The sequence below is a fragment of the Leptonotus elevatus genome, chromosome 1, assembly GCF_054856555.1.
Source record: "Leptonotus elevatus isolate MCC_2025b chromosome 1, RoL_Lele_1.0, whole genome shotgun sequence".
Classification (NCBI taxonomy): domain Eukaryota; kingdom Metazoa; phylum Chordata; class Actinopteri; order Syngnathiformes; family Syngnathidae; genus Leptonotus; species Leptonotus elevatus.
The window spans coordinates 12,449,181-12,470,961 of NC_141239.1; the positions used below are offsets into that span (position 1 = coordinate 12,449,181).

General features: G+C 40.2%; 1 protein-coding gene across 2 annotated transcripts in view; it reads right to left on the reverse strand.

Annotated features, from left to right (window-relative positions):
- LOC147180925 (dynein axonemal heavy chain 8-like) overlaps nucleotides 1-21,781 on the reverse strand; it is a 56,198-nt gene that overhangs the window by 26,067 nt on the left and 8,350 nt on the right. For both annotated transcript variants that reach the window (XM_086074951.1, XM_086074952.1), the window contains 39 exons: nucleotides 21,242-21,439; nucleotides 20,840-20,916; nucleotides 20,646-20,745; nucleotides 20,454-20,573; nucleotides 20,228-20,363; nucleotides 18,684-18,871; nucleotides 18,520-18,600; nucleotides 18,278-18,394; nucleotides 17,931-18,050; nucleotides 17,714-17,852; nucleotides 14,457-14,533; nucleotides 14,102-14,208; nucleotides 13,952-14,021; nucleotides 13,573-13,699; nucleotides 13,340-13,512; nucleotides 13,029-13,155; nucleotides 12,235-12,470; nucleotides 12,059-12,163; nucleotides 10,797-10,910; nucleotides 10,655-10,717; nucleotides 10,460-10,560; nucleotides 10,255-10,392; nucleotides 9,072-9,312; nucleotides 8,776-8,975; nucleotides 8,433-8,586; nucleotides 7,939-8,102; nucleotides 7,233-7,335; nucleotides 6,966-7,070; nucleotides 6,686-6,847; nucleotides 6,079-6,303; nucleotides 5,817-5,989; nucleotides 5,540-5,718; nucleotides 4,117-4,304; nucleotides 3,955-4,041; nucleotides 3,772-3,879; nucleotides 3,466-3,600; nucleotides 2,285-2,446; nucleotides 1,965-2,211; nucleotides 117-358 (listed from right to left, as the gene is read on the reverse strand). In XM_086074951.1, coding sequence (XP_085931077.1) covers nucleotides 117-358; nucleotides 1,965-2,211; nucleotides 2,285-2,446; nucleotides 3,466-3,600; nucleotides 3,772-3,879; nucleotides 3,955-4,041; nucleotides 4,117-4,304; nucleotides 5,540-5,718; nucleotides 5,817-5,989; nucleotides 6,079-6,303; nucleotides 6,686-6,847; nucleotides 6,966-7,070; nucleotides 7,233-7,335; nucleotides 7,939-8,102; nucleotides 8,433-8,586; nucleotides 8,776-8,975; nucleotides 9,072-9,312; nucleotides 10,255-10,392; nucleotides 10,460-10,560; nucleotides 10,655-10,717; nucleotides 10,797-10,910; nucleotides 12,059-12,163; nucleotides 12,235-12,470; nucleotides 13,029-13,155; nucleotides 13,340-13,512; nucleotides 13,573-13,699; nucleotides 13,952-14,021; nucleotides 14,102-14,208; nucleotides 14,457-14,533; nucleotides 17,714-17,852; nucleotides 17,931-18,050; nucleotides 18,278-18,394; nucleotides 18,520-18,600; nucleotides 18,684-18,871; nucleotides 20,228-20,363; nucleotides 20,454-20,573; nucleotides 20,646-20,745; nucleotides 20,840-20,916; nucleotides 21,242-21,439 — 5,589 coding nt within the window. The remainder of the gene's footprint in view (nucleotides 1-116; nucleotides 359-1,964; nucleotides 2,212-2,284; nucleotides 2,447-3,465; nucleotides 3,601-3,771; nucleotides 3,880-3,954; nucleotides 4,042-4,116; nucleotides 4,305-5,539; nucleotides 5,719-5,816; nucleotides 5,990-6,078; nucleotides 6,304-6,685; nucleotides 6,848-6,965; nucleotides 7,071-7,232; nucleotides 7,336-7,938; nucleotides 8,103-8,432; nucleotides 8,587-8,775; nucleotides 8,976-9,071; nucleotides 9,313-10,254; nucleotides 10,393-10,459; nucleotides 10,561-10,654; nucleotides 10,718-10,796; nucleotides 10,911-12,058; nucleotides 12,164-12,234; nucleotides 12,471-13,028; nucleotides 13,156-13,339; nucleotides 13,513-13,572; nucleotides 13,700-13,951; nucleotides 14,022-14,101; nucleotides 14,209-14,456; nucleotides 14,534-17,713; nucleotides 17,853-17,930; nucleotides 18,051-18,277; nucleotides 18,395-18,519; nucleotides 18,601-18,683; nucleotides 18,872-20,227; nucleotides 20,364-20,453; nucleotides 20,574-20,645; nucleotides 20,746-20,839; nucleotides 20,917-21,241; nucleotides 21,440-21,781) is intronic.

The window sequence follows — 21,781 nt, forward strand, 5'->3', positions numbered from 1 at the left end:
ATTTTGGCATTTTTGGTTCCTCCATAACCGCTGGCTGTGTGATGGCACTGCTTTCCTTCACAAATCTGTCACTCTATCAATTCTCCTTCCAAAGTGCGGTGTCTGATGTACTGTACCTTGAGGATGGGTTCCCAGCTCAGAGCCGAGGAGCTCATGAAGACCATACCGACACGGGACACTGTGGCCGGGGAGGCATTCTCAATGTTGTGCACCTCGAACACCAGCTTGCAAGATGGCGACATTGTGATACGGTCACCGTTTGCCAGTGTGAGGGTTTTGTTGTCATCCAGCACGGAGTTGAGGTTTTCAATCCAGATGGCGTCAACAGGACCGTCCAACAGGATCCATATGATCTCCCCTATAGGCAAAATTCATTAATATTGTAACCTATTAAAGCAAAGTTTCTATATAAACTATTTACAGTGTACCTTCAGTGCCCCATTTCGAGGTATCAATGGGGAAACGAGCAATAATGTTAGGTTTGATAAATATCTGGTGTTCCCATTTTTGTGTCTAGTCTTGTATTTGCTCAAATAATTCCACTAGTTAATTTTAATACTAGCTGCCATGCTGGCGCAAATGGGATAGCACCACCTTGTCAGGCCATTACTCGCACCCATTAGTTACTACTGAGTGATATGCCAGATCGCTTTCCTATGTAAATCTGTCATCTCGACTCAGATATTTATTTGTAAACGGATACGACTGACAGGCTTCCAGCTTGCATATGGTGGGAGATTGTATTAAGTTCAAAAAATTTCTGTCTATTTTTTATATTTTGGAACATTTGGCAACTAATAATTTGTTTTCCTTTAATGTTTGCATTTTTTGTCTAATATATTTTTTTAATGTGAGTATTTTCGTATCTGAGTTTGACATTTGTGTTTTTTCCAATCGTTCTTCCAATATTTACTTATTTCTATCTAATAATTTTGTTTTTTTTAATATTTAGATTTTAATTTAATAATATTTTATTTTTCCATAAAATATTTGTACATTTTTTCTGCAATATAATATATATTTTTTATTCCTTTAAAAAAAGTTACTTCATAATTTTAAAATAATACTAAAAAATAGAAGAAAAGTATTTTTCATTACATTTTCTCCCAGCATTTTGTACTGATTTAGTTTGAAAATACAAGTATTAATTTATTTTTACATGTATATTTTATAGAGCTGTCAAACGATTAAATTTTTAATCAAATTAATCACATTTTAGAATTTTGATTTATCACGATTAATCGCTTAATTAAAAAAAAGGCTTTTTTATCAGCATTTTTTCCCACCAAATTTGAAGAGCACAGATTATGTGTTCATTCTTTTCACATTTAATGTTATGAGGACATCTTCAAAAAAAAATTCCCACTGCACACGCTCATCCTCCTCGTTTTCTAATCAGTGAATTACTTGCATAATTTAAAATGGAAAAAAACACCCCAATATTTTGACATGAACAAATATTCTAAATGTGATATGCAAACATTTATTAAATGCTTTACTTTAATGCATGTAATTATGTTGATTGCTAAAACACAACCCATGCTACCTTAAATTTAGCCATCCGCTGTCACGCTAAAGGATAATCTATGGTCAAAATTAATAGTGCGATTAATCTGCGTTAATTTATGATTAATACGATATTTTTTGTGATTAATTAATCAGTTAATGCTTTAACTTTGACAGCACTAATATTTTTATTGTCAAATATTTTTTGTATTGTATTGTATTGTATTTTGTATTGTTTTTAATGTAGATTATTTTGCATTATATGAGTTTGGCTCTCAACAGCTTGTGCAACCATGCTGTACTTTATATTTTGCTTCGTGCCACCCCCATTAGCAGATCTCTGATATGTTCCTATACGTTATCAATTTTCTCACTATAATTGTGATGGGGAATTTATATACAGTCTGTTAGTGGGGCTAATGTAATAAAGGTCTGTTATAATTAAATATGTACCTCACCTTTCTTGGCCTTGAGCGTCCTCCTCCACAGAGTGGAGAAGATACCGTCAGTCCAGTCGTTGGTGGCAGCGTCGAGACGGCCAAACATCTGTGGCGCGGTGATAGCCTTAGGGTTCATGCGCATCTCCCTGTGTGGTGTTCCGCACTCTGTCAGCGATCGCATAAGGATGTTGATGACAGCCGTCTTACCCGCCCCGCTCGGCCCCAGGGTCATAAGGCCGTGGCGCACAAGGGAAGCCTCATAGAGCTGTTGTCAGGAGTCATAACAGTGGATTAGCGTCAAAATCAGTTCTGATAAGCAGCAGTATGATTTGTGATACCTGAACCAGTTTTAAGTTCCAGTTGGGGTGGTTAACTAACGCAGCTAGGTCAACTTGATTTTTCACGGCAGCCTGCAGTTCATTGTAGGTGCTGTTATCCAGCTTGATGCCAGGGAACAAGTCATTGATGAGACTGAGAAAGAGAGGCTCGTCCTCATCCACCTGAAACAGTATTTTCATTTTTGGTCTCTGTCTATAGAACTTTTTTTTTTTTTTAAGGCTATACATGCAGGGGTACACATAGGTGGTGCACATTGTGTTTGGCATATGCACAGTTTTGGGGGGAAGGTTATTTTAGTTAACGAGAACTAACGAAAAAACTAAAACTAAAATTCAAAAAAAAAAAATCGTCACACGAAATTAAATATAAACGAAAATGCTTTTTAAAAAACAAAAAATAACTGAAACTACATTTGATGTTTACAAAACTAACTACAACTAACTAATTATAGCGCAAATGAGCCTTTGGGGATCGTTTTAAATGTGATTTTAAGTAGATTTATTTTGATATTAACTGGAATAAGGACGTTTGAAAGTGTGTCACGCAGAAGTGACAACATCTAGCAGCAGCCAATAGAAAAGCACCTTCGCTCTTAGGCGAGCCTTTTTCATGCTCGACTTTTGGTTCCAATGGCTCAGCTTGCCTGCTTTTTCCATTTAACTCAACCGAAATGCAACATTAGGTAAGAAATGTGTTACTTTTTTAATTTTACCATGGTGTTTTTTTAAATATTGCGTACAAGTAATACACTTTTTTTCATTAAAAGTGACACTAACTAAAATTTAAATAAAAATAAGTATTTTTTAAATACCTAAAAATAAGAAAAACTAAGTATAATGAAAATTCCAAAACGATAATAATCCTGCTTTAGAGATGCTCACTCCACTACCACCCCCAAATCTAGCTATGTTCCTGCAAGTAGTTATCCACCACATATTTACAGTTGACTATTCACGAATTCACTTCTGCACAATTTACCAAAATTCATCAATTCCAATTTTCTGTGCTCTTTCTGAAACATACCTTTTACAGTGATTTGGGCCTACTATTTCACCCTTTGACAAAACTGTAGGATTTTTATTTTTTTTTTAAAGAAAAAAACATTAAGCCCATGTTGTCTTCTGAAAAAAGAAAAAAGCCTTATGTACACCCCTGTTTTGTTAATGCGTTCAAGTGATACCAGTTTAGAGAGATTCATGTCACGCAGCACTCTCATGACAGTGCTGGACTCAGAGTCATCAGGCCGTGCTCTCTTGCAGGCCCCCAGTGTCCTCAGCACAGACAGGATGTTCCTCAGGCCAAAGTCATAGTGCACCTGAAACACAGCAAAGCGGAGGCACTAACTTTCTAGTGCACTGGATGAAAAAAACATAAATTTCACTCATCCACCAAAAAAACTTTAAAAACATATGCAACATCAATTTATAGTTTTGGAGCCCTTTTTAGGGGATCTGGTTGCCTTATTTGTGTTGCTGTTGTGTCTCACCTGCTTTGTAAGTTGCTCTTCACACAGTTTATAGAGCACAAAGAATTTCTGGGCTAGGAGGACATTTTCATTGAATCCACAACTGGCCAGTTTGACCCTCATAATGATCTGCCAAAGATCAGAGGCAACAAGACTGTTATATGAGAATAAATACTGTGAGTGGGAAAAAAATCTTCCGTGTACCTGTCGATCAGGCACCATCATGGAGACTGTCCTGAACTGCACTTTCAAGTTCTCAGGAAGTTCCTGACGACCGGCGTAACCGGGGTTCTAGGCAGGGAATGATGACATGTTGGTGCACATTTTCATGCTCTTAACCCTGTCATTTGAATTGATCTGTCTTACCATAGTGATAAAAAGGCCAAACTCTGGATTCAGGTCAACAAGGTCCCCATCCGTGAAGATAAAAGAAGTTTTGTGCGTCTTTCGAGCTACCAGAACGATGTAAATTTGCTGAGCGGCCACAGACAACACCGGCAGGTCGATCCTGTTGAATTCGTCAAAGCAGCCCCACGAGCCAGATTGTGCAAGGCCTGACAAATAAATAAATGCATAAATAAATAATTATGAAATGGCTTATTTAAACCAAAATTGCCATCTTGAGATGTTTTTGTGGGTCAACTCATGTCATGTCATGTCATGCCACTAAATAGCTAGCGTCAGGCCGAAGCCTCCTATGTCCAAAATTTTGTCAATTTTTGGTTATTGGTCAGTCTCCACATGGGTATGTTCATTTTACAAATAACTGACCAATATTAAGTGTTGAAAAGCTTGCTCTCTTTGACATTGCAATGTTAATGGCACAACAAACAAGTCGTTTTTGGGGGTTTTCCTGAAAAGGGATAGTTTTGAAGATGCAAGGATTCCGCCCGACAGATTTCATGCTCCAAAGTGAAACATATTTTTTTGTTTTAATATAGCTACATCATGTAATGTGTTATGATCTCAGGTTTTGGACAGACCTACTGTACAGTCCAAAAGTTTGGATACATCTTCTCATTCAATATATTTGCTTTATTTTCATGACTATAAACATTGAAGATTCTCACTGAAGGCATCAAAGCTATGACGACAACTGTGACAACTATCGAACACATTTGGAGTTATGTATTTAACAAAAAAAGGTGAAAAATAATCAAATCAATACATAAATCAATAGCCACCCTTTTCTCTGATTACTTTATTGCACATTCTTGGCATTCTCTCGATGAGCTTCAAAAGGTAGTCAATTAAAAGAGTTTTCCAACAGTCTTTAAAGAGTTCCCAGAGGTAAGAATGCCAAGAGTATGCAAAAGATAACCAGAGCAAAGGATGGCTATGTTGAAGAATCTATAATATAAAACGTGTTTTCAGTTATTTCAACTTTTTTTTTAGTACATAACTCCACTGCCTTAAGTGAGAATCTACAATGTAAATAGTCATGAGAATAAAGCAAATGCATGGAATAAGAAAGTGTGTCCAAACCTTTGGCCTGTACTGTATATAGGAGGGTGTTTTTAGGAGAAATCTCAAAATAGAAAAAAAATAACCATGCACTCTATCTTTGTTTATTACCTCACGACATATGTAGGTCACAAAAATCAAACGTCCTGTGTTTTCTCAGGCCTACCAAATTTTATGTTGATAAGTGCATATAAAAAATAGCTTCAGGGTCTGAATTTTCCAATCATTCCAGTAGGAGTAACATATTAAAGGCTTTCCTCTGCATGCTGCAGCCCTAATAAAGTCAAATAAAAAGACAATAGCACGGCGCAGTGTCTTTGAATACCTTTGTAAATCCTGCCGAGTCCCCTGAAGTCCATTTGGTCAGAGCAGTTGAAGACCACTACATACTTTCCCAAGCACCGACCCATGTCTTTCGTGGTCTCTGTCTTTCCTGTGCCGGCCGGCCCAGCGGGGGCTCCTCCCATGCTCATGCCCAGGGCCTGGGACAGTGTAATGTAACACCTGTACACGAGCCACGATGACACAAAATCAATGACACAAATAGACAAAAGAATTCTCCAAAAAATGATGACAATGACTACACTTATTTGTTGACTTGCCTGTCAGTCAGTGGAGTGATGACCAGGCGGTCTGTACAGCCGAGGAACTCGTTCTGATAAACAAAGTCCACATTTGTGATGGACACGATGACCTTATCAATGCTGTCATTGTAGTAAAACCTGCTTTGCTTCAGCCATTCAAAGTCATTGGTAGATTTGACTGATTTTGCCACCTGAGGAAAAAAACAATATCAATGTGGTACCTAAAAGCAAAAAATATATAAAAATAGTCATCTAAACTATGAAGCAACAGTGAGTATACCAGCTCTTCAAAGATGTCACTCTGGTGCACATGGATTGTGACCAGAGTCTCGTACTTGACTCTGTCAAATTTGGTCAAGTCATAGGTGGTCTGCTTGATGAGAGTTCGGAGAATGTTCAGGAATTTCTTTTTGGCGGCGATCATCACCTCCTTGCTGAATTCGGCATTTTCAAGGGCTTCCTCCGAGTCCTTTGTCCAGAGCATTTGGATTCCAAGCAGGCCCACCTAAGAGAGGAAGTGGAATCTGAGCTAAATACCAAAAATACACATCTTCAAGCAGAAGCAGTGAGGTTGTGACAGCCTGCCATCCCAAAATATGTGTCAATAGCGCTTGCCCTGAAGTAAAAAAAAAACAAAAAAAAACAGAGAGAGAGAGATAGAGAGAGAAAAGAAAAGGACCATCCTGCAACATGATATTTGGTAGGCACATCTATGGTGAATAGACCAGCAAAAAAAGTCTCAATATACTGTATGTATTGTATATAGCGCTGAACCAGCTGTCACTGTATATAAAACCCCATCGTTGCTAGCTGTTACTTTGCATGACCCTAACTTGTTGACTTAAGTTGAGGTACTGGAGTGACACGTTTTTCCCCAGATAACAGACCTGTGCTTGGAACCTGTCAAGAAAAGCTATGAGCTCAAAATCTTCGTCGTTGATCACGTCTTCAGCCGCTTTGATGACGGTGTGCAACGATGACTGCTGCTCTATCAGTAACTTCCCTAGCCAGAGCTCCACAGGACCCTGAGCCAGGACGGGTTTGTCCAACTGATACAGCACAAAAAGACAATACAAAACAAATTAGAAAATGCATGTGAGCATTGTCTATGGATTCAATTATCCCATCGTCAAAGACAAGGTCCCTATCAATGATTAGCATACGTACCGATAGTTGTTCTGATTCTTGAGACAAGACAGCCAGAATGCTGTCGTACTCATTGGCGTCAAACCCAACTTCATTGACATTGTCAAACACTCCGAGAAGATGCGCCTGAGGTGGGAGGGAATCTGTCTTATTTTATTCATTTTTGACAATATTGTCATTTGGCTTTCTCAGTCTTTAAATGAATCACCTTGTACTGTATGTTAACTTGTCAAGTGATATTTTTTTAGGGAGACAATTGTGGTTATATAGCAAATTAAATGTGCTCACCTGAATTGTGTGAGAATCACTCGCTTGCCCAAGGATTTCCAAGAGGGACGGATCAGACACGAAGAAGAACCGTGGGAACAGGAGACGTTTTTTCTCAAGGTACCTGCAATGTTTGCGCAAGTCATGTATAATTTATTAATATTGTCATTATGTATCACCAGAAGAATGTTTGCAATGCAAAATCATATCATTTAACGTTTACATCTTTACCCCACTTGACTCAAATGTAAGTTGACCAATAGGATCAGTGAAAATGCTCGACTTGATGTTTTTGTCCAGACCCGCACCAAAATGTTATGGCCCGTGTGTCACCCTTATACAAAGTTTCAATGACTTTTTTTGGGAGAACCAATCATCTGTTATTCACTGGGGGAAAAAAATCATCTATTTATTTTTGTTTTTTATGATCAGGCAAAAGCGATGTCTAATAAAAATAAGACTTTGGTGTTGAGCTGAGGGGAGAATTTTCATTCAGGCCTGAGACTTGCTAGTAGGAGGGAAAAAAAGTGTTGTGCCGCCACCTTGTGGCATCTATCGGCAATTCCAAACCTTATGGGGTGGGTGTAAAATGTAAACTACTTGCCAATTATAGCCACTGACACCCCCACTCTGCCCCCTCATTCCATGTCCCCTGCCAATAGCGGGGTGTTCACTGTACTAGTTTTTGTGTGCCTAATTAGGTGAAAAAATACAAGCAAACATCTACCCTGTGAGTGACTTCTGACAAAAGTCCAGTTGCTTCTGCAGATCTGGCAGGGTCTCGGCCAACATTGGGTCCCCGACACAGCACTCCACGACATTCGGGACGTCCCGCGCTCGTCCCATGATGTTGATCCATGTTGAATCAATTTCCTGAAAGCGCTCTGCTTCCTACATAAATGGGAATGCACGTTTCAGTGCAAAATAGTCATAATGATTGAATTCATGAATGTTTTTTCCTCAGTAGTGTTGCGGGTGAGCGTTTGTCTATTCCAGGAGTCAGTGGGCTAGAGGAACACACTGTGGACTGGTTACCAGCCAATCACAGGGCACATATAGGCAAAAAAAACCATTCATATTATAGAGTATAGACCACTGATGAGCAAAGGTTGAATAATGTGTTGTTGTTTTTTTTAATGAGAATGACTTATTTTTCTATTGTTTTACCTATTTGACCTTTTTGGGGGACATTTTCAGATTAAGAGTGACAGGCAACTTTACCTGAGGCAGGTCTTTGGCGATGTCACCCCCAACAAACACGGCCTCTAAGTAAATCCAAAGGTTTTGCACGATGACCCACTGCTCAATGACATCTGTTGACGTGGACAGCTTGGAAACCCAGTCCTGGATCTCAGCTTTATAGAACGTGCAGTACCTGCATATTAGCAGAAAATATCACTATACATACATACATATCATAGCTTAATTGCAATTTTGGCGCAAAACTACAATCTGGCACAAAGAACAGTGTCAATGGCTCGATTGTGTGTAAGAAACACAGAATAAATTAAGTTTCTGCGTGAAGGATGCAGCAGAAAAGTTGTTGACTTGACTCTCTTCTCACCGATTGCTAAGCAGCGATCCCAGCACCATAAGACTGTCCTCCAGTGTGGTGAGGATCTCTGTGGTGTCACCGCCTCGCAGCATGAGTTGCCCTCTGTCCTTGAAGTCGTTCAGCGTCAGGTTTTGGTCATGCCACACCGTTTTCACACCCGACAACTTGGCCTCGATGTCCCTCTCTTTCACCGCGGATATGCAGATGTCCTGAAAGATGCGAATAGTAGAAGGTTGCGAAACAAAATCAGCAAGCTCGGCGGGGCGTGGGCGGGGCTATGAGAGACGAGATTGTCGACCGCTAACCTCAATGTCGTCCTTGTGCTTCAACAGCGGCGCCGCCGTGATGTTATCCAGCGTGCAGGTGGGCGACTCAACCTCAAACTTGTGGCCAGTCATGTTGGAGATCTGATCCCAGTGCCTGCGGATCATCGACTTGTTGGTCATCATCTCGAGCAGAGGACACAGCTCGCTGAAGTCTTCGATGGTCTTCTTCAGGTCCATGAAAGCCTGCCACTCCTTCAGGGCCTTGGGAAGACGTCGGCACCTAAAAGTAGACGTTTCACTTGCTGCAATTACGGAGGCATATTTTGCATGGGGGTAACAGTTTATACAGTAAAGTTTTATAATCAATGGTGAGAGTTGGTGTACTTAAGTAGATTTTTGAAGTAATTGTGTTTTACTCAGAGGGATGTTTACTTTTTTTTTGTTTTTCTTTTTTGAAACCACCACATCGAGGAAGAACAACTTTTTGCATTTGTATCACTGTGATGATTGTCAGGCGTCTTCAAAGGGCATGTAGTTTTACTGTATTTTAGTAATTGTACCAGGGTCATTCAATAGATAAGGTGAATTTTTCGGTATAAGGACTTCTAATACAGATAGAAGCTTACTTTTTTATATATATATATTTCTGTTTTAATTCTTTTTCACATGGATTGAATTTATTTTGCAGATAAAAGAAAAACTGAGAGTTTTGCTGATTAACAAAGATGGCCGACCAAGAAGCATGGATTGAACAACGGTCAGTTATCAAGTTTTTGGTTGCCGAAGGGTGCAAACCAGTTGAAATTCATAGGAGAATATCAACTGTGTATGGTGCCGCATGTTTAAGCCGAAAACATTTCTACAAGTGGGCTAAATTGTTTAAAGAAGTTTGAAAGTGACGATGAAGTCAAAAATGTTGTGAGCGACTGGTTGAGACATCAGTCCAAAGATTTTAACACTGAGGGAATAAGGAAGCTTGTGCACAGATGGGAAAAGTGTGTAACTGTGCTGGGAGACTACGTTGAAAAAGAAAAGAAAAGTAAGCTTCTATCTCTATTAGAAGTCCTTATACCGAAAAGTTCACCTTATGTATTGAATCACCCTATCATATATTTATATATTGCATATATAACATTGCCTGTACAATTAATAAAGGATTTATGATTGCAATTATTTGAGTTTTACTAATTGGAAGGTGTTAAATGAGATACACAAGTGGAACCTGTTCTGGAAGTCCATAAGCTCAGAATTGATCTTCTCGATATCTACTTGTGTCCACAGGAGCTTGGAGTGACCACTGATGGTCTTCATCACAGTGTCGTACAGGCCGTAGAGCTTCTGAAGCAGTTCCAGCTCTTTCCTAGGAGAGAAATACACATTTTAAGGAGATTTTGTTATGAGGGTTTCAAGCGATGAGCCTTTCGTACTTTTTATTTTGAAGACACTCATAATCAGAGACGGGCAGGCCAAGGAGCTGTTCGCCAGAGTTGTATGTGGTAAAGTTTCGCCACAGCTCGGAAAACCTGGCCTTAGATGGGACACATACACAGGTAAAATTAATACAACTGACTGGATTGGAATGACAACTGATATAAATAATAATAATTAACTAGCACAAGTACCTGGAAGTTCTGAAGCCTGCGGCTGGCTTCTTTCGGTTCTATTCCATCAGCCATGGGGCCTTCCTGTCGTGCATTTACAAATCAATTACAGTATACACATATCTTGTCGATCGATAAATAGATTGATTGATCTGCAACTTACAAGGTCGTACTCGTCCATGAAAGTGTCGACATCTTTTTCAAAAACGCCGACACGCTCCATCAGGTCTTGCTTGAGGTTGGGCTGCATGCAGAAAAGTTGATCCTGAACGGACATCTGAGAGGGGGAAAATGTTATACAGACGATATATAAAGGATGAAAACATAATGAAAGCAGAAACGAACTGGATCTCGTCGATAGTAAACCTATACATTCATATACATAACTTTCAAAGATATGAATTAACTCCCATGCTGAAAATCAGCAACACAGAATGCCCTCTTTTTACTTTCAATTTTTTGATTTTTGCCTACAATATAATATACACTATATTAGTCCATATACACAGCACTACTACATGTATACTCTAACCGTCTAATTGCTTCTGATGGTGCACCATCAGCAGGTGAATGGGAAATGTGAAGTGCTTTTAGTGGCTTTAATACACATGCGTCAAGAGTCCTGCATGTTTTCGAGGTTTCTCTACTCCAACGCACCTGATTCAATGATCAGGATAATTATCAGGCTCCTGCAGAGTTTGCTGATGAGCTTCAATATGAATCAGCTGTGTTGAACGTGGGAAACCTCTAAGGGCGCACTCACACTAGGGCCATTGTACGTAACGCGAAACGTAACCATGACGTCACGTACGTACGTGCGAAGTATATAGCGAGCGACCTGAACTGTTGACCATACAACAACCAGAGTGTCCCTAGCAAAGAGATGGCAACAGCAAAGGGCTCATGATCTGGTCTGATGATGAAGTGCAGTCCCCCATGATGACGTCTTCTTCTTGCGTGAATCAACGTGATGACATATATTCCGGTGGCAACTAGGGGCACGATTTGGTTAGAGTAATTTGAGTGCGGGCCGGAGGGGGACAGGGGAGTGGGGACATTCAGGCTTCAGTACGATACAGAAGAAATGGCCCTAGTGTGAGTGCGCTATAAAATATGCAGACTCAGGCCTTTGAGGACCGGACTTTGACACCACTGCCTTAATAGGTGGAAATGCGCTATACAAGTGAAAGACAAGTTACCAAGCAACAGCTCATCACCCGGAAAACATTTAAATTGGTGCCTTCGTAAACCAAAGTACCACTCTACCTAAACAAAATCTGCTTGATTTGGTAAAAATATATTTCACTAACTATTTAAGTTTCATATTCGTTTTGAAAATACATAATTTATTCTTGATTATTCCCATAAATCCCCATGGAAAGTTTCTAACTTTGGAAATTCCTGCATTTATGAAACCCTACTTACAGCCTTAGATAGAAGCCTAGTGAAGAAACGGCTCAGTCCGTACACCTCGCCTGGTTCCTTCTCAGTCATTTCGGCTTGGTAAAGAATCAAGACTTCATAGGCATCCTAAAAATAGGGAAAACGTGACTTGTCGGTTCTAGTGTAAAATAAAAATGGAAACAAAAAGCTTTTTGTACTTGAGTGGAAACCAGCGTTATGTCCATGCTTATCTCAGAATCTCGCAGGTTGGCCAGTGTCTTCATGGAGCAGCGAACGTCATCCAGATTTGTAATGGGATGTGACAGCTGCGTGAAGCTCTTGTGGGTAAGCAGGCTGATGTCAATAATGTTCTTTCGGCATTCTATGCGCAGGTATTTGCACAGGAGCTTCTTCCAAGCCTTAGCCTCAATCATGAGGGATTCCTTTAATGGATCTGAACAAGAAAAACATATCTTACAAAATTTGATATCAGTTTATTTTCCCAACAAAAAATAACTACAGTGATGCCTTGCCCTTGAAACACTATAAATGTTTGTTTTGGACCAAAGAAGATTTTTTAAATTAGTCATTTTAAAATAAAAAAAAAGGTGCACATATATAGATTTAAACAACTCAAAATTAGTATTTAGTAATCTTTTATTTTTGTTTACGATTATGCTGATTTTGTAATTGTGGAGTGTAATAATTGAAATTGTAATTGAATTTCAATTAATTGCACAGCCCTAGCACACGTAGGGTTTCAAGTTAGGGTTTCAACTCTGGTTATAGCTTCAAGACAGTTTTATTTTTTTACTATTTCAAGAGTTTTAAATATTGGTCAGGCTTTCAAACGCAGGTTAGGGTTTTCATGGCAGAGTTATCAGCTACGGTTTCAAATGAGTATTTCAAGACAGGGCGAGGGTTTCAATTTGGACTTCAAAATAAGGATGAGGCTTGAAACTAGGGTTTCAAGCCACGGTTAGGATTAAAAGTTAAATATGCTTGATCTTACCTAATGACAGTTCAATCATCCCAACAACGATGACGTTCTGGATTTCGTCAATTTGGCCCTCAAACATTTCGTAGTGCTGCAATTTATCTTTGATCTCAATCAAGGACGGTTTGGTGTCAATGAAGGCCTTTAAAAAGAAAGTCCAAGTGTCATTCAAACTCATCACACCCCTGTACATTAGTCTCTACTGATGTACAGGGGCGTCGTACCAAAAACTAGGCCCCCATAATGAATCATTAAGAAGGACCCCAACGTTTGTTAACATGGGCTCCCACCATATCAATGCCCCTGCCTGATGTACTTTCCAATACCTTGATAACGCGCTCCTTGTCATCGCCCCACAGCTCCTTGAACTTCTTAAAGCGATCCAAAATAGCGGCGGCATTGTCCCTCTGCAACTTAAGGGCCGACTTCAAGACGAAAATGACCGCTTTGACATCGTCGTGCTTATTGACGCGACTGAAGAAGTCCAATTTCTCCCGGCCTGTGAGCGGGTTAAGCATTACTCCAACCGAATGCATTGTTTCAATCCACGGCTACTCACGTTCACTCGATGGGCATTCATGTCTGTACTCAACCTCCCAGCATTGAATGCCCTTGTTGACTTCCAAGATAAATTCAATGATTGCATGTATGGCGTGATGAATTTGCTCTACCGTGGGGACCATCACCTGTGGACAACCACAAATCACACAGTGTTTGCTGCCAATGTCAAAAACATGACGTGGAAGGGTTTCAACTAGGCAGGGTTAGTTTTCCAAACAAGGCGTAGGATTTCAAATGAAGGTTTTGGGGCAGGGTTAGGGTTGAAAATGGAGGTTACAGGATGGTTCTTCATTTGGCATCACATACTCCTACGATATTTAAATATCAGTTTAGAATTGCTAGAGGTGGATTGCTATTATTTCCTGTGGGTTACTTACCACATTGGGTGCATTCAGATGGACTTCAGATTTCATCATGGGGACCCAGCCGGAGTCAGCTCTTTTCTGGCTGCAAATCCCAATGTTAGCATGAACATTAAAAAACCCAGGTTGTAATTTCAACAGCGATGGAGACAGAAGATGCCTTACTCATAGCCACAGACTCGCCTCTCCACAGTCTTCAGGGACAACTTGGTCATTTCCACCAGTGCATCTAAAACCCTCGCGCCGAAGGAGTCATACTGCTTTGTGAATTCCTGAAATGTTTGTTTCAAGCTTAGATAGATAGATAGATAGATAGATAGATAGATAGATAGATAGATAGATAGATAGATAGATAGATAGATAGATAGATAGATAGATAGATAGACAGACAAACAGGCAGGCAGGCAGACAAACAGGCAGGCAGGCAGGCAGGCAGGCAGGCAGGCAGACAGGCAGGCAGGCAGACAGACAGACCCTCTTGAAAATGTACTATTGTCGTGCCGCTTGTGAGCAAACAAACCTTTTCAAAACGTGTCGCTTTGTATTTCTCTTTGCCCTCTGATGTGGCATCAGAGGTCCTCTGGGTATCCTTCTGTGCTGCAATGTCAAATTAAAACGTTACATCAAAGACATACTTGTAGGCCATAATATAACCCTGATTGATGTGGCCAAGGAGTGTGTATTACAGTTTTTTTCAGGCGCTTTGGTACATTTCTCAGATCAGAATTGAAGTGGCGGTGCAAAATGAAACAGACATTGCGAAAGGTACAGGATAGGTGCACGTTTTTAATTTTTATTTTATTTTATTTATTTATTTATTTTTTGTTTTTTTTAATAAATTTAATCAAAGCAGTTCTGTACCCAAGCATATGTTGTACGATAGAAAAGATTTTGACACATACTGTAATTATAGTTTCTGTGAGAGCAGGTACGGTTTATTTTTATTGTCTTTCGAACAATGTGTGGCCATTGTCATAGTGTAACACGTTTGTAAATGTGTATTTTTTTTAATTTACTTGCAATTGACTTATATTTGCTTTGTGAATTATTACTTTTGGTTTTGTATTTATTTTAGTTTTACATGCTGAAGTGTTTTGTGTACTGCGCATGTCTTGAGCGCAGAGAGAGAAGAGAGGTGTAACCGAGCGAACCTCGTTTGAGAAGAGACTTAAAGGCACTGTCCAACGTTTTGACAATCTACACCTCTGGGCTTCTGTTAATGTGTGGTTAGTGATTTTGTCCTCAACCCCGACCCACCCAGCCTGTATTTTGCAATTTTGTGTTTGTTTTGCCAGCACCGGGACGTTCAGAGTGTACAGACAGTTGTTTACTCTCCAGCCAATCGCAGAGTGGAGGGTGGCAGGTGGGGGCGTGTCACTGTAGGCAGACGGGATGTTGAGTTCAGTGACTCGAGTGAAAAAAATAAAGTATACCACAACAAAACGTGCAGCGGATAATGCACGGTCGAAAACGAGAGTAAATCTTGGCTTGGCATTTACCCGCTTCCGAATTCTGAAAGAGCGGCTTGGACTGAAGAGCGACGCAGAGTTGGCCTGCTTGCTATTCGACAGGTAAGTGCCAAACAGAAAAGAAAATGTTAGCTTGCTGATTTAGCGGCATGCTAGGTTAAGTCACATTGACAAGGGTAACTCGGCAATATAGAACGAGGGTCGAACTTTTTTTTATATCCTTATATTTACACCTGGCAATAAGTGAAGCTAAGCCAAAAGGCTGTAGCAACCTTTGGGGGTGGGTTGCGGGTTGGGTAGTTTCCGACGCTCTGAACGGGCCATGAAGGCATCACAGTTTTTGGGGGAAGCTACGCGCGCTATTGGCTGTTTTTGTTCTTGAAAACTGTTGTTAGCTCCACACTTGTCCTGATTATTTCACCATCGTTACAAGGCGAATGTCGTTTTGAACTATTATCCCTGTCGGTTATCGCGGATCAGCAATGTGACCATTTGCAAGATACCTAGTCACTCACTCATGCAGCAGAAATGGTCAAAACTCCGGACAGGGCCTTTAAATAAGAGAGACGTACTCAAAACTTTTTTTGTAGCTCGCCTTTTACCCAGCCTCCGGAAACAACAACATCTTAGGGTTACAATAGCATAGGGGTTGAGACTGGGTGAGGGGTGGGGGTCATTTAAAACACACACACCGCAGACCTACAGTAAACTATAACAATGCAGACTCACTGGAAATATAATGAGGTCAAAAGTAAAATGTTCATCTTTAAAACGTATAGGATCAAAAGTTACTTAGTTAGTTACTTTAAAATTCATCAAGAACCTAAGATTTTTTTTCATGTATCATTTTACGAGCCCGCAATTATCACTCAGGCATATGAAGGTATTTTGTTCTAGTGTTGTTGCCGTAGTTAGCGATCCAAGATGGCCGATCTTCCGCGCATGTGCGTCACAGATCGTGCAGGCGTCACAGATAGCGCCTTGACACTCCATACTCGTCGCTTTTGGTCACACGGAAGATGACCCGGAATTACATAAACTCGTAAAAAAAAAAAAACGTCCTCTCACATAAAAAACGTTTGCGTTATTTCACAAACATTACGAGGAAATGCAAAAATATTTTTACCCCTACCATGTCACCTTAGGGGCTCCGTAGGATTCTGCATGACGCAGCCTTTTACTGTACACTACACTCTCAGAAATAGGGTAATGTAAGGGTCAATTTTTGTTCTCTAAGGTAGAGATTTTAGTGATTTTGCAATAATTTTCACGTGACAGATGCATTAACACTCCATTTTGGTTGGTATATGAAACTCCATCTCTACTGTATGCCCACGTTAACCTCTGAAAATATAAAAGATGATCGCACCAATAATTTGTATTTTATAGACATTAAATGAATGAGCGAATGACGTAGTTGTCGTCGACGTCTCCGTTCACTACAGCTTAATGGCACTAAATGAGGAAAACGCTTTTGGACCTCCTCAGTCCAACCTCGCTTTCTGATGTCATCTTTCTCGCAACTGTTACAATATTGCCGTGTTCTTGGCGCAAATCCATTGCCATGTGTGGTAAATCAGGCACAAAATTATTCCCAGCTGTCAAACTTTGTGGGCGTGTTTGCGCTGGTATATCATCAGAGCAATATCCTTAGTGAATAGGACGTTAACAGGGCGCAAGCTGCGGGTGCAGATGTGGAGCAATTCTTAGTGGATTTGGCCCTGAGTTTGCAGTGTTAAATGGACATACCATCTCACACAGCACTGCATAGCACAAAGAAAACAAAACGAATCAAAAAAATAGAAATGTAAACATGGCACATTCTCCTTGGGGAAAAATGTAAATGCATTCGTACTTCCTTTGAGCCACAAATTCTCATCCACATCACAATTTTCTTCACCTGTGATGAGCTATTTCAGAAAACTGGTTGATCATTGGTTGATGTAACATATCATGACCACTTGTTTCTCCATTTTGCATGTAAAGATGTATACGATTAACTAATGCCAACATCTTGTGGGGTGTGAGACAACCCTTTCTAATAGATTTTTAATCAGCAATTGATAATGTCAAAAACAGCAGAGAATTGTATATAATCATTTGCATGGATTTGCCAAAGCATTAGCAACTTGTTCCAAGAAAGGAGAAACTGCTTTTTTGATGTGCACACAATAATGTCAAAACTAGACAGGTAGTTTTGAGAAATTCAAATCTGATCTGAGAAATGTACCAAAGCAAAAACTGTAAATTCCACTGCATTGGATTTACTGTACAATCATTTGGAGAGGGGAAACAGATGTGCACGTACCAGAGCTGAGTCCGTCTGCGGTCATCTTGGTTTGCTTGGACTTATAAATGGCATTGAACACTCTGCCCAACTCGTTCACTGCTTCCTTCACGTGATAGCACCTGAGGTCTAGTGTTGTGACCCCCTTACGGCACATACTCTAAAAAAGAAATTAATTGATGTTAAACGCTTTACAAGAAATGTTAATGCAGCAGTATTCGCTAAGGTGGCCTTTTACCTCAGTGAGGTCAATAAGGGGATCAATTGCAGTGGCACGATCTTCAGGCAGCTCAATGAGAACAGTCTCTGAGATCTCTTTAAGGTAATCGTCAATATGAAACTTACAGATGTTTTGTACCTGGAAAAAGTGGATATATGACTTGAGGTCACAAACCTAAAATCCTAAGACTGACTTGAAAGCCTACTTTTACACCCTAACCTAAAATCCTACTTTGAAACCCTGACACTGGCTTGAAACCATACAAGAATATCAATCTTAGCTTTTTTTCCAGATTAAGAGATAATGAAGTTTGTGATGCTGAGGAACGACGAGATCCAAATTTGAAATGGAGGTACAGTACATACCTTAGTCAAGATTGTCGTGAGTTCACACAAGGCATTGTCAATATTTATAAAATATTTGTCCAGAAGCAGCGATGACCACATTACCATCACTGACCCAAAGCGAAGCAGGGACTCCATCTTGTAATTGACCACAAACACACATTGTGACTCATGAGCAACTCTCCAAGCACAGCAAAATTGTGTGTGGGTTGTTTTTTTTCTTCTCGGGCAATTCTGAGTCTATTGCACACAGAAGAGCTTACTTGTGTGGTCTTTGATGTCATCATGTTGTTGAAGTCCGCTGGTATGTTGTCACAAGTTTGCTTGTAATCCATCAAAATGGTCTGCAGGGGAGACACACAAGGACATCGTTAGGTTGTTTTCAATGTACAGCGAGGACAGCAAGTAATGACAAAAAAAAACTTACATGAAGACGATGGTGATAGGTCTTCAACTGACCCTCTACCTTGAGGAAATGCAATGCCTGCTTGGGAACATCCAGACCCATCTTCACCAAACTGCTGGCCTCCTGAATGGCTTCACTTATTTTGGGATCAAAGTTGACCAGGTACTTTCCCGTTACAGTGCAGCGAATCAAAAGTGTTGTATTCAAGGCTGTAGAGATACAAAATGCAGAATTTTACCCAACGTATTGTGTGCCACGACTTATTTGTTCTTTGAGTCTGTTGTCTCTAGCCCCTTTCATGCAGCCTTTCCAGGAAATTGGAAACATGCATTTTTTCGCCCGTGCTTTTCAAAAAAAACTCAGAGGTGGCAGTCTCCTGTCCATGTGTGCACATTAGAGCTAGCCTTGAACAGACTAGATGACTAGTCGCTTAAGCGACTTGAGCACTCCGCAAATAAAGGTTATAGTTAGGGGTTGACAAAAGCAGCGATGAAAGGGTAAAATTTAACGGACAAACAGAATTCTCAGCTGTCAGCGAATTCACCAAACGCCCTTCTGTAACAGTAAAAAGACAGACAATATACTGCTTCAGGATAGGGGCCCTCAAGGACCAGAGTTGGTGACACCTGCCACACAAAGTATCTTATATGGCTGTCACTATCAAATCTTTTTAGAATCTACTATCCTATGGACTATTAAATACATACCGATGGGCGATATATAGAAGAGGAAGGGCATTTGGTGTAAAAACTGTGCCATATCTATCACATCTCTGTAGCGACCTATCCATCCATCCATCCTCTGTTCCTCATTGTGGTCGTGTTTGCCGGGTGGGCTTGGAGTCATTCCAAACTTACCTGCAGTATCAACTTTCTGCCAACCGAGGGTGCTAATAAACTGTTAATAGGTCTTGAGTAGTTTAGCTGGAATAGGACGTTTATCTAGACTGGAAACGTCTGTGTACACACTGCCAGTGAAGCCTTGTGGCAAAAAAAAAAAATGTGTCCACCTATTTTCCGGTAGAGTGGCCTGTGTGAAAGGGGGTACATAGGTGCCTAGTGCCTACAATGCTTTATTGGAGGCCACCGAAAATGAAAACAACCATTCATTATTGGTACCTTTACCTTACACACGCAACATAAATCTAGGGGAAATAAGGTTTAGGTGGGCAGTGTGAAAGGGTCTACACAGTGTTCCACTTCTGCTACTACTTTGGCGATCGGCAAATTCACTGATCAAATTGAACCTAGCACTCATATCTTACACAGCGGCATTAAGTCTCTGATAAGCCTTACAGGGAATTGGAAAACTACCTGAGTCTTGTGAGCTTGCCAATATAGGGCTAAGAGAGGAAATGAAAAATAAGGGGTGGTAATTATTTGGATTGGGATTAAGTCTGAAGCCGGAGAGTTCACAGCTCAACTTCACCCTTACATCCTATACCCTATACCGGTACCTTTTACACAGCACAGTGAAAAGGAAAACAGCCATCTTAAATGTCCACTAGGAAAAGGGCTACCATTTCCCATTCGCTTCCCTTATGACACAATTGTCAAAGAACAAACCAAAATCCAGCTTTGACACTTCCGCCGTCCAAGCTTTGTGGTTGTCCGACTCGAAGCGTTGCAACACAGCTGTAGTCTGATTGTATAGTTTAACCACAGCGCGTCCCTCAGGGGTGCTCAAGATGTCAGAGTTTTCCTGTAAGGAGAGAAAATTAAATAAACCCACCCTAGTAGAGGCAGGATTTTAGAATGAATAGCTCTTGAATTGGAGCTCATTCCATCTTACACGTATGTACGATATGGGCTCGTGTATTTTTTTGTAGAGATGCCGGGCCCAGCGAAGCCTCCCAGAGACAGGTGGCATATTTCGACCTAATGGTGGGTCCTCGTTTTGCTTCTCAAAGATCTGCAACAAAATTAATGAACATATGATATAAGCATGACATCAATAGAGCAATGATTTCGTACAGTAAACTACCTTTGACACAGCCTCCACTTCTGAGACGTAGAGTTGAAGAATAGAACCCAAAGCAGCGGGCATTTCTGCCTTTAGACAGGGAATGTTTAGTTTCTGAAAACTACAAAAAGAAACGAAAGACATGAAAAAAATTGTGCTTTAAAAAATCCTGATAATAAAAAAAAAACATTGTGTATCGCCTCATTTGGACTCACCGCTGTATTACACCGAGAGCTTGCTGGGATGAGTCAAACCTGGCAAAGCTGGAGTTCATGAACACCTTTAGCTGTTCCTGTAAATGATAGGAATGGAAGAAACAATTTTGTCAAACAGGACCTAATGGCAATCAAACTGTCACCACCTTAAAACTTTTATTTAAACGGGTCATTTTTTTCAGGCAGCGTTTTACCATTCTAAATTGTCATCCAAGTGTAAAATTAACCATGACGCAAAAACAGTAACATTTACCATATTTTTGTGCTTTCTATACTCATGTTGCTATCTTGCTTTATTTTAGCATGCTATCGGCTGTATGTTAGTATGCAATACCATACCATACCATACTACCATTTTATCAATTTTCATTTAAAATAATAGGACTCAGATTCGCCACGTACATCTAGGGTGCTTATATGAGCCATGAATGCTTCGTAGTCTGCTTCGAACGCCACCGTCCTCGACGCAAAGACGTCTGCTTGCTTGTTCTTCAGTTCGGTGGAGACTTTGCGGAACTGACCGGCCAGAGTCTCGATGCCCTCAATGTTGGACTTTGCCAGGCACTCGAATGTCTTGAACACTGACATTATTTTGGTGATCTGCAAATGGTATATGTTAGCTTACTAAATGTTAGCATGTTTGTGTTTTAGCACAGTCTTAATAGCCTATGAAAAAGTCAGGAAAATATGTCAAATCCTTTTCAATGCACCTTAGTGCGTTCTGTAATAAGGATGCCACTTTGCTGTATGTTAGAATTCCAACTGTTGCCATGTTAGCACCGAGACCACCAGGAAATATGTAACATTTTCTAAACTCAGGTTGCTGTCGTGCTATATATTACCTACTAATTGTTAGCACGTTATCAATTCTCGTTTAAAACAGTTCCAGACAACAGGGAAAGATGTCAAATCTTTTTTTAGCGAATTTACCAGTGTCTGTAG